This window comes from Aspergillus pseudonomiae (assembly GCF_009193645.1).
Source record: "Aspergillus pseudonomiae strain CBS 119388 unplaced genomic scaffold BDV37scaffold_13, whole genome shotgun sequence".
Taxonomy (NCBI): Eukaryota; Fungi; Ascomycota; class Eurotiomycetes; order Eurotiales; family Aspergillaceae; genus Aspergillus; species Aspergillus pseudonomiae.
In genome coordinates, this window is record NW_022476005.1 from 387,265 (window position 1) to 401,353 (window position 14,089).

The 14,089-nt window shown below is 52.5% G+C and overlaps 7 protein-coding genes across 7 annotated transcripts; 5 read left to right on the plus strand and 2 right to left on the minus strand.

Moving 5' to 3' along the window:
- Positions 1 to 533: 533 nt before the first annotated feature.
- BDV37DRAFT_280361 (uncharacterized protein) lies at positions 534 to 1,793 on the plus strand (the record flags this gene model as incomplete). Its single annotated transcript, XM_032086538.1, has 5 exons — positions 534 to 577; positions 629 to 813; positions 871 to 977; positions 1,032 to 1,624; positions 1,676 to 1,793. 5 exons carry the CDS (start codon positions 534 to 536, stop codon positions 1,791 to 1,793), a joined length of 1,047 nt encoding a protein of 348 aa, XP_031944414.1.
- Positions 1,794 to 2,164: 371 nt separating this feature from the next.
- Positions 2,165 to 4,540, plus strand: BDV37DRAFT_40483 (Zn(II)2Cys6 transcription factor). The gene is made up of 2 exons (XM_032090582.1): positions 2,165 to 4,391; positions 4,450 to 4,540. The coding sequence occupies exon 1, from the start codon at positions 2,400 to 2,402 to the stop codon at positions 4,047 to 4,049; it is 1,650 nt and encodes a 549-aa protein (XP_031944415.1). The 5' UTR covers positions 2,165 to 2,399; the 3' UTR covers positions 4,050 to 4,391; positions 4,450 to 4,540.
- BDV37DRAFT_40484 (amidohydrolase family protein) lies at positions 4,541 to 6,080 on the plus strand. Its single transcript, XM_032090583.1, has 2 exons — positions 4,541 to 4,569; positions 4,635 to 6,080. Exon 2 carries the CDS (start codon positions 5,039 to 5,041, stop codon positions 6,002 to 6,004), a length of 966 nt encoding a protein of 321 aa, XP_031944416.1. The 5' UTR covers positions 4,541 to 4,569; positions 4,635 to 5,038; the 3' UTR covers positions 6,005 to 6,080.
- A 322-nt stretch (positions 6,081 to 6,402) lies between these two features.
- Positions 6,403 to 7,603, minus strand: BDV37DRAFT_280364 (uncharacterized protein; the record flags this gene model as incomplete). Its single annotated transcript, XM_032086539.1, has 5 exons — positions 6,403 to 6,671; positions 6,722 to 6,786; positions 6,848 to 7,233; positions 7,290 to 7,400; positions 7,454 to 7,603. The coding sequence occupies 5 exons, from the start codon at positions 7,601 to 7,603 to the stop codon at positions 6,403 to 6,405; spliced, it is 981 nt and encodes a 326-aa protein (XP_031944417.1).
- A 2,140-nt stretch (positions 7,604 to 9,743) lies between these two features.
- On the plus strand, positions 9,744 to 10,084 carry BDV37DRAFT_40593 (uncharacterized protein). The gene has a single exon (XM_032090586.1). It carries the CDS (start codon positions 9,836 to 9,838, stop codon positions 10,016 to 10,018), a length of 183 nt encoding a protein of 60 aa, XP_031944418.1. The 5' UTR covers positions 9,744 to 9,835; the 3' UTR covers positions 10,019 to 10,084.
- A 1,030-nt stretch (positions 10,085 to 11,114) lies between these two features.
- On the minus strand, positions 11,115 to 11,893 carry BDV37DRAFT_40545 (uncharacterized protein). The gene is made up of 2 exons (XM_032090585.1): positions 11,291 to 11,893; positions 11,115 to 11,239 (listed from the first exon to the last, which is right to left on the minus strand). Exons 1-2 carry the CDS (start codon positions 11,726 to 11,728, stop codon positions 11,150 to 11,152), a joined length of 528 nt encoding a protein of 175 aa, XP_031944419.1. The 5' UTR covers positions 11,729 to 11,893; the 3' UTR covers positions 11,115 to 11,149.
- On the plus strand, positions 11,894 to 13,725 carry BDV37DRAFT_40544 (putative CP2 transcription factor). The gene has a single exon (XM_032090584.1). It carries the CDS (start codon positions 12,060 to 12,062, stop codon positions 13,578 to 13,580), a length of 1,521 nt encoding a protein of 506 aa, XP_031944420.1. The 5' UTR covers positions 11,894 to 12,059; the 3' UTR covers positions 13,581 to 13,725.
- Positions 13,726 to 14,089: the final 364 nt, after the last annotated feature.

The following is a 14,089-nucleotide window of genomic DNA, read 5'->3' on the forward strand; positions in this document are numbered from 1 at the left end:
GTGAGGGAGAGAGCAATTAGAGTATTTTTTCAAAGGTTGGCTCGGGGCCCGTTAGGAGTGGAGTGGTTGCAAATCATCGAGAGAGGTCTCCATTGATCGGTAAGCTAAGAACGCAGGTGTATCGAATTGCACGGTGGCAATCGCAGAGCGGGTCCAGACCTGCGAATTTTGCTGAATTGACGGGAAGGTCGAGCCGGCCAGAAACTTTTTGATCGTTGGCTAAGCCACTCACTTCCTCCGATACCAAAGGAGTACTCCACCAGATCGACTGCCTATTTTCCCTTCTACGAGACATGTTTCGATCGTAGAATCAAGGTTCTATCCAGGGTAAAGATGACGCCACAGACTGCACAAGAGGCTGACAAATGCTACTCTGCGACACGGTTTAGCAAGCAGGGGATAAGCCTGACTCAATTTCGGGGTGTATGAGACACGATATAAAAGCGGTCTTTGAACCTCTTCCGAATGCCAGTAATTCTCCCACAATTAAACAGCCCTTGGTATACACGGAATCATCATATTCACACCACGCGATGTCGCAAACTCGCATTCTTCTGACCGGCGCCACAGGCTACATGTGAGTATACTTCCTTATGCGTCGTTAGAGAAACACACTAATGAGACACAGTGGTGGCTCGGTCCTGACCACTCTCAAGACCAGTCCTGCCGTCGAGGTACAGAACGCTCAGATCGACGTCCTCATTCGCGGGCCGGAGAGGATTCCGGAGTTTGAAAATCTCGGTGTTGGGGTCATTGTCTTCAAGAGTCTCGATGAGACAGATTTCATTCGGAAGCTCGCGAGCGACTACGATGGTGAGCATTGGTAAAGGAACTCGGCGACGACAGATCTCTGATGGCATTCTATACCAGTCATTATCAACACCGCTTCCGCTTTCCACACAGAATCCGCTATCGCCATGATCACTGGTCTTCATGATAGAGAGACCAAGACAGGCCGGAAACCCCACTTTATCCATGTGAGTGAGGAGATAGAGAAGTTATTGAGGTCTTAACCGCTGACGAGTTGGCAGACCTCTGGAACGTCCAGCATTGCCGACCGCCCGGTCAGCAAAGTCTACCTCGAATCCCGAGAGCTGCACGATACCAACGATGTATATGCGTATCAACAGGCTCGCGAGGACCACGAAGCCTATAAACAGCGCACAACCGACCTGGCCGTCTTCCGCACGGGTCTTGATCTTTCCGTCAAGACGACGATCATCATGGCCCCAACCATCTTCGGCATTGGCACTGGTCCAGTCAACCGGCTCTCGATCCAAATTCCCGCGCTCATCCGTCGTGCCTTGCAGTACGGACACGCTGTGGTGATCGGGGACGGTCAGGCCGAGTGGGATCATGTCCACATCGCCGATCTAGTGACCCTGTTCGAGTTGGTTCTGGTGAAGGTGCTGAAGGGAGAGGACGTGCCGTACGGAGCCCAAGGATTGTTGTTCGCAGAAACGGGCCGTCATACCTGGATGGACGTATCTCGCGGCATTGCCGCAGCAGGATCCGAGTTGGGCTTACTAGCGACCGACGAAGTTCGTAGTGTGTCCCTGCCAGAGGCAGCCGCCTGGGCCGCCAATGGCAGCGAGCAGGTGCGCGAGCTAGGCTTTGCATCCAAGTGAGTCCCCTTCCCCCGTTGCCATCATCAGTGGTACTCACCCTATCCTAGTGCTCGATCGAAGGCTACGTTGAGCAGAGCCTTGGGATGGCAACCACAGAAGACAGAGACGGACTGGCACGGTGCATTCAAGGAGGACTTCGAAGCGATTGCCAAAACTGTGGTATAGAAAATAGTCTGTCTACTCATTTCATGTCGGAAACCGGGGGAGTCATGGTGCAGAATTTTCGTCTATCTAGCTTCCTTCACGCGTAGGTAATAATACAATTGTTTTGACCTTTGACATTCTCAATCCTGGATCTGGCTATCCTTCGACTCGCTCTAGTAGAGAGGCACATAGCAAGATGGTGTAGGATATCCTGGCAAAGATGTATATAAATGATAACGAAACCGAGTTTCAGAGTGAATTGCAGAATCCTTCCCTGTGGATTCCATCATGATAAGTACTTTTCTGTCTACACAGGCGGGTGAGTCTTTGCAATGTCTAGAATATTTATTCGGTCGACTCATCACTCTATATGCTCAGTTTCATATCAGTTCTGGTAGCATATTTTGTGCTGGGGCAAAGATGGGGAAACGCAGAAAACCGTATTATACCAAAGCGGAGTCGCTCTGACCAATGACATAGGGCAGAAAGTCTCCGGGACCGGATTTACAAAACGAGAATTGGATGACATGTGGATTATTAATTGATTCCAACATCCCCTCGCAATAAAACGAAGCAGCAAAACCGACCAAGGATATACTGCTCCCATGCTCTAACATACTTGATACAATGCTTCACGGCGACATGTCTCAACCGGCTCATACGTCAAAGACCCGAACTCGTACTGGCTGCGCCAACTGTCGCCAGAGTCGGGTCAAGTGTGACGGAGAGGAGCCCTGCACGCGATGCTGGCAGAAAGGCTGGCAATGCACCAGGGAAAAGTTGACTCTCAAATGGAAATCGGACTATCAGAGCCGTGGCTTGGCCTTCGGTCGGGAAGGAGTCTGGGGAAAAGGACCGTCGTCGAAGAAAAAGGCCGGTGTCATATCAACCGGGGAGCAGAATTGGTCTCCCAATAGCACCGTGTATCCGTGGAGCTTTGTCAATCAGGATATCTCAACAATGGAGTGGCTTTACGATGAGAAAGGAGCCCCCCGATACCCGTCATCTATGGAGATCAGTGTGATCCGCCCGAAGCGCGACAGGTTCGGAGTGGCAGAGCAGACTCCTTTGTGGTACTCGCCGCCTGTATTTCCCTACCCACAAGCGCAGAAGCACGCCGTCATGGTGGAGTATTTCATCGATCAGGTCTGTCCTCGAACGACGTCAAGTCTAAAGATCGCTTCTCCTTTCACGTCTGTGATCCTACCATTTTGCTTGAACGGCTCCGAGAACGGACTCGTAGCGCTCCAAGCACTGGCTGCGTGCTACTGGTCCCAATCTAACCCCGTGCATACAAGCACCGCAGTTCGATTAAAGTCCCACGTTCTGGGAGAATTACGCCGCAGGATTGTGGCTGAGCCCTCCTATACCATCTCCCCGGATCCCGAAGTGCTGGTCCTGATGATGATGCTGAGTCTATACGACATCGTCGACCAGTGCGACAAAGGATGGGTCGTTCACCTCCAAGGCGCGAAGGATATCATCCGGCTTCGGAGGAGAAACCTATCCAACCAAACGCAGTGTCCAGTGACAGCCTTTGCAGAACTATTCTTTGCGTTCCAGGATGTCATGGGCCGTACTGCGTGTGCCAAGGCAGATTTGTTCGGTCCTTCTTTCTGGGATCAGACTGACCGTTCCGTCAACCCGTGGATGGGATGTAGCCCTGAGCTGGTTTCTATCCTCTTTGCGATCCTGGATCTCAGTCGGATCCGCCCCAAGATGGACACGGACTTAGCCGAGGAGGTAGACTTCAGCATGAGAGCTTCTGCCTTGAATCGAAGATTGGGAAGCCTCGTGCAAGTCTTAGCTGATCCCGAAGACCGTGCCCTCCAGGCGGTTGCCGATCTCAAACGTTTGGCATGCACCGTCTATCTGCACTGCGCCTTGTACAACGCAGAACCATCTACCCCAATCGTTCGCAGTCTCGTTCGCAGGATCATCCAGCAATTATCCGCCTTGCTCAAAGAGAACCTCATTATCAATGCGACATGGCCTATTTTCGTCGCTGCCGTCGCGCTGGATCCTGCAGATGGAGAGAATTGGCCAGACCCGGTCACCGGGGAGCTGGTCTGCGGACGAGCTTTGGTCCTGAGAGCATTGGCGACGATGGCCCAATCCACCGTCACCAGTGTGGCGCGCGTCCGCTCCATTATTGAAACGGTTTGGCAGTCGCGAGACCGAGATTTAGCCACCGGATCGTCCGGCCGGCAATCCTCGCAGCACAATGACTGGGAATGGTATGTGGTCCCGCTGAGTGACGCACTGAGCCTGGTATAGTCATGTATCAAAGAATATATCTCTCTATCAGACGCGAGTGCATCGGCTCTGTCGCAATTCACTGTGGCATATCATCGGTGTTATCCTGATCTCCGACTGTTTCCACGGCCTGGAATAAGGTCAGTCTTCAATTTGCATGAGTCTCCAGTCTAAAACAAACGCCCTTTGTTATCGAGACCACTGGCGTCATGAGGAACCTACGCCGTCCTAGGCTGCAACCCCTCTACAGAGCAAGCAGGTCTCAAGACTTACAGCAAAGACTCTGGCCCGTCATTGCTGGTAGCTTCATGCTCGGGGTACTTTCGTGGGCCATTTAAGACTATCGTGATCGGGTGAACTTCGGTGAGAGAACAGTTCATGATCCGGTACTGGCTCGCGCTTGGACTAACACTCTCTATAGGAACCGGTGGCACACCACCCACCATTCGCAGCTGGTTCAAAGTCAACTGGTACCCGCACTGTGATTGAAGCCTCCTAGGGCCGGCGATTTGCGGTCCCCTCAATGGTGCCTCCTGGATAGGTAAGCCTCACAATCCGACACCTCCATATCACGGCGAGAATGGATGCTAACATAGCCCTTGATAGCTCATGGTATACGCGCCGCGAAACATTGAGGAGGTTGAGCTTGTTTCTCAAATCGCCCGAGCTGCGATTTAGGGGACGACGGGTACGAAGCTGGGTTTATCTGTCTCGTCGCGCCATTCTGAATTATTAGCAGACAACGGCTAGTTGGGAAAGCGTCATCGGATGCGCCGCGCGCAGGGCTCGAGTAGACAAGGCGAGATCTTAGCGCAGGAACTAAAGCCAGATTAAAACTCAAAGATATAGAGTAGAAATTAACGCGTCATATCATTTCGCTTTCTCACGTATGACGGATTTATGGCTCGGCCTCGGAGTTAAAGAAAATGGCCGTCTTACGAGTATAAGAACTCAACCATCCACTGCCGTTTCCCAGACTATTCATCGCGCCAGTTTATACTCTCACAGCCATGCCTCCGTTCATCACTCTCGAAGAACACTATGCCTCGCCGAAAGTGCGCGAAGCCAGCGCTGAAGCTCGTGCGCATTATGCCAACTTTCCACCTGCTATAATGTCCAAGTTGGAGTCCCTGGGAGAAGACCGTATCCAGGATCTCGATAAAGGAAACGTGTCGCTCCAAGTCATTTCCCACGGTCCGGGGAATTTATCGCCCCTTCTCTGCTCCGAAGTAAACGATGACCTGGCGTCTGCCATTGCCAGAAATCCCACTCGACTAGCGGGATTCGCCATGCTCCCGATGAGCGAGCCAGCTGCTGCTGTCGCCGAACTCGAGCGCTGCGTGACGAAACTGGGCTTCGTTGGAGCTTTAGTGGACAACCACCTGGACGGGCAGTTCTACGATGACGAACGCTTTTGGCCCATCTTTGAAAAAGCGCAGGAATTGGACGTTCCGATTTACATCCACCCGACTTTCGCGTCCGACTCCATGATGGAACATTATAAAGGGAACTACAGCGACTCGGTGGCGCTGGCGTTGAGCGCGTTCGGCTGGGCCTGGCACGCCGAGACCGGACATCATATCCTGAGGCTATTTGCCAGCGGTCTCTTTGATCGCCTGCCCAGATTGAAGATTGTGATCGGACACATGGGTGAGCTGCTACCTTTCCAATTGGATCGGGTTTTTGCGATCTCGGACCGATGGGGCAGAGAAAGAAGTTTTCGAGAGGTCTGGAGGAACAATATCTGGATCACGACCAGTGGCATGTTCTCATTGACGCCACTCGCTTGCCTTCTGCAAACGACGTCCATTGATCATGTGTTGTATAGCGTTGACTATCCGTTTTCACCGAATGAGAAAGGGTTGCGGTTTTTTGAGGAGATTGAGGCGAGCGGCTTGATCACTGGGGGGGACCTGGAGCTATTCGCATACCAAAATGCGGAAGCGTTACTCAATGTCAAGGCGATCCATGTCTGAATTCCCCCTTTTTTCACTCACGGGTCTATCGCGAAAGAGGTTGTTCATACGTGACACTGTTACTCTACATCATCAGGGACCGCTATGCCGTACGTTGGACACGCAGAATGACGCTGGCGGGTTGCTCTTCAGGAAACTGCTATACACCTGTTCAGTCGAGGTAAATTAGGGCTGACATAGCTTCTCTATTACCGCATCTAATGCAATGGACGCTAAGATTATAATACAATTGCATGTTCGGATATGCAACTGGGGGGGGGAAGATAGGAAGAAAAGAGATCTTCCGACGTGAAATGGTATCATTAACAGAGGGCAATAATTCAAGGAGAAAACAACGGCGTGAAGACAAGACAAATCTTGAGTAGGGCTCAATCTCGACCCTGCATATAGACAATGTCCTATGCCATAGAATTGGGACTCTGCGGCCATTGAGATGGTGCGGTATGGCTGGCGTAAGTGGAATAACTGGTGGCATCTTCGCGACTATCGACAGTACCGCGACGTTTGCTAGCAATGGGATGTGAAGCGATCAAGCTATGCTGGCTGGGAATGGACGAAGCCATCCGGGACCACATGCGGATGATCGGGCGCACGGTCGCAAGACTACCGGCGGTGATGCCTAAGCAAGCTTCTACGTTGGAGCAGATTGAGATCTGGGTGGTTGCGTCTGCGCACGGTCAGTGTGGTGAGGCAAGACAAGAAAGAGGCGCAACTGACGGAGAAAGTCTGGGCTCTTTGCTGAGCTGAGAAAAGGGATGCGGACGATCACAGCAGCGCTCGCTCTGCAGCCAAGAGTTAGTATCATAAACAGCAGAAGGCCCGGTGTACGGTTCCAGAACGAACATGCAACCAATCCCTAAGATCCCGGCCACGGCAAGTTTCGTCCGATTATCCATTTGAAGCCTCCAGATGAGGGCTACTGGAAGAAGGCCCATGGTGAAATCACAGGCCGCCGCGACGGCGCTGTACATGTAGACCACCCCGAGAAGCGAGTTCATGTCCAGACAGTGGCCTTCCATCCAGAGGCGATTCCAATAGTAGGAGACTGGCTGGCATTGGAAGATGGCGAAGAAAAGAAAGACTATCCCCACCGCCGTGGACAGGGCCATCACTCCATAGAGAATCCATTTATGGATACGCTCCACTGTGAGGCGCAACAAGGTGATGGCAATCGACAGTCGAGCAATCGTCACGGTGATGATGTAGATGATCTGTCCCAGCCACCAGAACTATTTTATGGAAGCCGTTAGTAGAAATGGTGGTCAAGCAGGAGACCCAGACTGACCAAGAATCCGCGACGGACGTCGTCAGGTCGGGTCGCAAGGTATTCCGGCGTTTTCCCTGTGCCAGAGGAGGCGCTGAGGAAGGTACAGGTGGCGAATCCCACATTGAACACCTCGAATAACTGTCAGCACAAATCCAGGACAAGACGAAGACGAGGCTGCGCACCATCGCCGTCACAATCAATGCATCGTCGCATCCGAATGCGTGCACGATTCTCAACCGCACAAAACATCGTAGACAAACCGCCACCAGTGATATCCCGAAGAACACGGCGGTTACTATAATAAGGGCATTGCTATTATTCCCAGATCCCATTGTCCAGCGAGGGTAGATGTACCTGGACGGACGGACGGGCTATCGGACAGCCTTGAATACTTTACGAGGAGGGAAGCGGTTCATCAGGCGCTGCAACCCTGCTGATCTAATGATTGAATATATTGGAGAAGGCAAACTTTATTTAACTGAAAGATCCGACACGTTGGGGTCCTCCAGAACCATCTGCATCCAAGCCATGGTTGTTTCCGCGCGGAGCCGCGGAACCTCGACGAGTCTAGACTGCAGTGTGGTTTGCCAGAATTTGGGAAATACTACGCCATGGGAAACTTGCTGTAAACGGCCAAGGGAAACTAATGATCGCTAAACTTTCGCCCTGTGGATGTGCTGTCCTCGGGACTGCAAAAACCTTCGCATCTGTCCTGTTCCAGTTTAGATGTGCTCGGCGATCATTCGGGGCCCGATCTCTGTACTGCGTATGCGACACTGGGACTCATCATCCGACCTCTTGGACCGGCCGTTGCATCATTGGTAGTCTGCTGAGCTCTTCATGATAAGTGGCCAGGCTGTGAGTCACGAAGGGTAACCTCTACGGACGATGAACGCGAGATTCATGTTTGGGGCGTCACTATTGCTTTTCTCCCTCCTGTAATAGGACGACAAGAAACGTGTCCCGAGTATCAAAGCCGCCCTTGCAATGTCAGTGCTCGTGGTGCGAAGCGAGCTGAAGAACTCCACTCGACCCGCCTGCATAGCTAGACGTCCCACTAGACAGTAGTTAGGCTCAAATAGGCTAATACTCCGGAGTAGAGTCTTGATTGATAGCTCCACTCGAGTCGGCCATAGGATCGGGATGGTGACTCGTGGGTACCAAGAATATTTATACGGCGAGGTCTAGCCCTTCTGTGGTGCGTCTTCATATCCACGTCTTTCACCTGAATCAAGAGTTGATAGATATCCGTCGCTTAAGACAAGCAGTGCAGCAAGGCTTACAAAAAAGTGAGTGTGCACCGTGCTACCTACTGCCAACTAGACAACTATCAGTTTATAGCAGACCGTAGCAGACCCGCTCACATGTTTACTTCCCAGAATCAATCATGGAAGAATTCGACCAGTGGATATCCTCATACATAAGCTCTATCTGCTGCTGTAGAACACTATAAGCCGGTCTACCTACGTCCAACGACTCTCGGTTGTTTCTTGACGTGCTGGCATAGACTTCCGGCCGGAGATTCGAGGTAAAGATCATGACTAGGCTGGAAAAGAAGTTGTACACGGAAGGGGTGTAACAGAATTTCTAGATACCCAAACGCTCAAAGATAATAGGAAACTGACAGGTCAAGTTGAAGTGACTCTTGTCATGCTGTGTCCAAGTCCCCTTGACCAAGGTGTTGATCCTTCGAGGCTTGAAGCGAAGAGCCCATTCATCTACAACTAACCATATCTCTTGACAGCTTGACAGGGAGCCATTGCAAGCGGCATGAATGCCCATTGATCTCGTAAATCTATTCCCCACAACCTGTTGCCATGTGGATCTTTCCCTCGGGCTACTTTCTCGACTTGTGTGTCCGATACCCGTTCCTGTCAACTCGACAACCCGAGAAGCCTCAAACCCCGGGCACGTCACTAGTCAAATAGACCCGGTTGTTGCTCGGGGACTTATTTTAATCCTACAGGATGCTAACCAGATTTAGTTTCTCCCGTGAGAGTCCGTGATGCATCATGAACATGTCTCCCAGGCGGGGCCCTACTCAATTTTGTGCGCTGGCTAACTGGTAGTGGCGGAGCGCCACAGGGAACTGTTGGTCTATGACTTCAGGATGGAAATGTAATGTCTTTCTCGGAGAAAAGGATCAAGAAACTATGGGGCCGAGGAAATGCAATGCGCAGCCTGTCTCCCTTCCATACATGTCAACTCTCTCGCGAATATACAGACATCCGAGCGTGACTCACATTTATAGCTTAATGGCAGTCTGGGACCACGGCTCTACGGCGCCAGTGGATATCCACTGTACTCTGTTCATATCGCAAATCACTGTCGCGAGTCGGTGGGGCTATGGGATCCTCGTATTCAAATCCTTCTCCTTGTGAGAAAGCTCCTTTGATCCGGTGGCAAGCCAAACGCCATGTGGTTTGCTCCGCGGATATCATGAGATCTACAAGTACCAGACTATCTAAATTTTAAGTACTAGTTTTTCTAGGTTACATGATAGAGCACAGACCATACTCTGGTATGTCTCTATCAAGTAAATCCCTATAGCATGGAGGTCAGTTATGGAGATCGGAGCGGCTGACCGTGGGCGAATCATTGCCCTTTCTTTTCGTTTTCTGATGTTTCTGAATGGTATTTTTTTTTTTTTCGATATGGCGCCCTGTAGTAGTGTTCTTACCCATTCCTTCTATCTGAATCAGGGGTTGACCGTCACATCGCACCCAAAACAAGCTAGAACGAGCTAAGAGGAGGTGGTGGAATGGCGACATGGGCAGGGATTTCCATGCGGTTCGGACCGGAGGGCTGATCATATATAGTACGACGAGCTACTGCAGTTGCTAGAATAGATGGTCACATCGATCATCAGGCCACAAATCCTAGTTCGACTGGGTTACATCGGCGCGTCGATGGCGAGCGTATTCGTCCCGCCCTCCGATTAGGGTTATAGTAGCGGCTGCTAAGACTCTCCAAGCCTTCGAAAGGCCCTTGCCCCCTTGCCCCGTCGCGTGGGTGCCATTCTTTCCAAAAGCTTTTCTTTGCTTACCAACCTCCTGGCACTTCTTCTGCTTCCTGGGTATATGTAGAACTCTTCGTGCACAGTCGAGGAAGCTGTAGCAAACAGGACAGATGCTATTTGCGCCGATAGTGCTCCTTCCATAGCGCCTATCTCGCAACCACATCTTATTCCGCTTCCTGGGTCTCACTGACCGCAACTCATGCATCCATGAATCCTTCGACAGCAACCTCTAGCAGTCAGGAAATCGGCCCTGGTAGCCGGGATAGCCACAAGGTGATGGCTGTAGGTGTGGGAATTGGTGTGTTGTGATCTAGTTTATCCTCAACGCGGCTTACAACTGCAATGTGAAGAGACCTGATCGCGTCCAAGTTCGATTGAATCGATTGCAATCCTCATCACGTGCAGGGTCGGGTTGATGGACCATATTCTGGAGGCTTGCAGGCTTGGATACAGACTCCCCCCAGCTCCACAAAAAAATGGAAAGAAAATCCAATAAAATAGAAAAATAGAGTAATACAAACCCACGGTCCGGCTATCACGTCATTCGTACGTCATTCTGGATTGCTGGTGTTTGTTTCTTGGCAGGACTGAAAAGCTTCGTAACGAGCGTCGTTTCGACCCAAAAAAAGGAATGGAGAGAAGGGGAGAATCCATCAAAAATAAAGGGAGATCGATCTACATGGAACCTCTAGAAGTAGAGCCGAGAGGGAGACACTTCCCAATCCCAATGAGTCGTCTTTTGGTTCGACACAGGACCATTCGAAGCTCTGGAGGTGAGCTCATGTTTTGATCAGCGCAGGAGACCCCGTGACCAGCCCCGTGCGCCGGCTCTGATTGGCGGGAGGGGCCTTCAGACGATTCATCGGCAGTCACTTCCGTCCCAATCGTGAAGCTCAGCGACAACAAACGCCCTTCTTGTCATGCCGTGTAGATGGAGCAAACGTGCAATCTATGCAATCTATGAGCTGGGCACAGTCGTTCGCAGACTTCTATAAAATACCGGACATATCCCCCCCCGGGTCCTACTCCATGGACTTCCACTGACACACACCACGTCGCGAGAGTGACGGCACCCTGAGGGAGCGGGGAAAATGTTTGGCAAGAGGTAATTGTGATACGCGCATACGCGAAAACGAGATGCACCCTGGCGTGGGCTCAACAGCACTTCTTCAGGAAAACGTCGCAGAAGCCGAATGAGGAGCTCATTCGAGAATTTCGCAATGACTTCCCTTATGTCTTTTCCGAGCTTTCGATCGCTCAGACGCTGCACCCAGAGGGTCTCGTCAGCCACGCCCAACCAGGTACCCTGCAGCCGGCGCCCTGGGACGAACAACCGTCCACGTCCACGCCGGCGAATCTCCTCGGTTTTGTGAGTCCCCCGAGTCAGCCGCATGCCGTATACAGGCCACTGCCCGATCAAATGTGCGCCGTCCTGCATAGCCCGGCGGGGGATTTGCACACCCCGACCGTGGAGTGGAACCTGACCAGCTCGCCCTTGCGCTGGACACAAATGATCAGTGCCCAGACCGTCCGTTCCCAAGATGACCCTCCACCCGCCAACATCGCCACGTTTCCCTCACTCGACCCGAGCCCAGTCTTCTCCAATGTGGACCCATTCGCCCCAGGCTTGCATGCGTCCCCCATCGTCGCGCGCTATTTTGATCATGATCATCAGGAATACGTGGCGCCGGATGAATGCGATCGGAAAGACTCATTCGTAGCATCCGTCCGAGAACTCTCAACGGACCAGTCAGGATTGCTGACATCGAATGTCCCTGAGAGGGCCTCCGTACACCCGGAAATCCCGTACTGGTCCCCCAGATCTGTCCAGGCCATCGGTGGACGCTAACGTGAGCGACCTTTGTAGATTCCGCTACCATGTCATCCTCCATGCGCCGACCGCAATGTTCGACCATGCCCGCGATATCCCCGTGACCTATCTGAACAAAGCCCAGGCCTACACAATCACGATCGTCGACTCCCGCCCGCCGGTCGCGCCCGTCCAGCCGGTCCAATACCGGACCCGAATCGGAATCGCGTTCGAAGAACCCACCCACCGATCCAATCCAACCCTCTGCTGGCAACTGTGGCACGGCGCGCGGGGTGGGAGTGATGCCGAGCGACGCGGCGGTCGCCCGTGCGCGGTGGAATTGGTGGCGCTGAAAGGAGGAGGCGGGGATACGCCTGATCCGGCGTGGCATCTGGAGAGTGCGTCTTTTAATCAGTTCTGTGTTTCATGGACGAGTGGGGGAGAGGCCTATTCGTCGGAATGCCAGATTCTCGTACGATTCCACTTTCTCTCCACAGATTTCACTCAGTCCAAGGGGGTAAAGGGGGTTCCGGTGAGATTATGCGCGAAGACGGAGACGATCTCGTTGCCCGAGGTCCCGTCGGAAGCTGAGACCGAGGCGGAGATCTGCTATTGCCGAGTGAAGGTCTTCCGGGATCATGGTGCTGAAAGAAAGCTGGCCAATGACGTTACCCACATCCAGAAGTCGATTGAGCGTGTTGAGAAACAAATCGCCCGGGCAGACTATCACGGGGGTGGCCTCGGTAAGAAGCAGAAACGCAGGAGCGTCGCGCGCGGGACCACCCCGAGTGATCCGACCCGGTCGATGAGTCGCTCTCCTAGCGTGTCCACCCCGGGCGATCTGTACAAGGTGTTGTACGATCTGCAACAGCTCTTCTCGTCCGCCCTCTCGGTGAGCGTGTTTTCCCTGCCCGGAGATGAGCAGGACGACCCAGATCAGCTGGCTAGTATCACCCTGGGGAATCATCCTTCATCGCCAGCCAATGTGACGGACGTTTGTGGCGATGCCGACTGCGATGGTCCGACCGACGATGGTTTTCCTAGTCGACCGTCTCATTCTCCCCCCCAACCCTCGGCCCATATCACTTCGAAACAGGGCACATCGGCAGACCCGCCACTCGGTGAGCTTTGTCAAGTTTTACGCGCAGTCGATGGGGGAGCTAACCAATCCTTAGTCGCCTGTTTCTACGTCCAAATCCAGAAGAATAGCCGTCCGAGTGCCTACTACCATGCGTTGTACCTGTCCCAGCGGACTGTGCGCGAGTTGGCGTTGCAGCTGGCCAAGCACGCTCGCATCGACCCGAGAGGCATCGCTCGCGTGGTCCATGTCAAACGAATCGGATTATCGATCATGGTCGATGACGATGTAGTCCAACACCTGCCAGAGGGCCAAGACCTGATTGCGAGCTTCGTAGAGATCCCCGCAGTGAACCAAGATCTGCGTTGCCAGCCTCGATATGAGGTGCAATTGACCTATTAGCCATGACTGGCGCCCTCGAGCCAGTCATCTTCATAATGTACAGGACAATATCCTTCCAAGAGAACCATAAGACATCTCGTACAGTTCTTTGGGCAACTTTCGCTGGTACCCTGATTTGTAAGCGCCTGGCAGATCTTACTCCGAGAACTCCGTAGCTGTATGAATCATCGGCAGTCCTGTCAACTCCCAGGGACAGGTAGATGATCTGCTTTGAGAGTCCTGCCATACGTCAGATTGGATCCTCCAGGTCGGTCAACAATGCACAAATTTCCATGTTTTCGGATGGTCAACTAATTCTTCTCCGGTGTAGCTAGCGTAGGATTTAATGTGCCCCGCGAGATATATATATCCCCATGACTTGCGTCAAGGATATCACCAACTGAATTAGTTACTCTGGGGCCGGTAAGGCGTCGACTGTGGGTGTCCCCACAGTGGATCATGATGATGGAGTCCATTATCAATCGTGTCGATGTCGAGATGATTGCATCGATGCAAGGAGTATGTAGAGT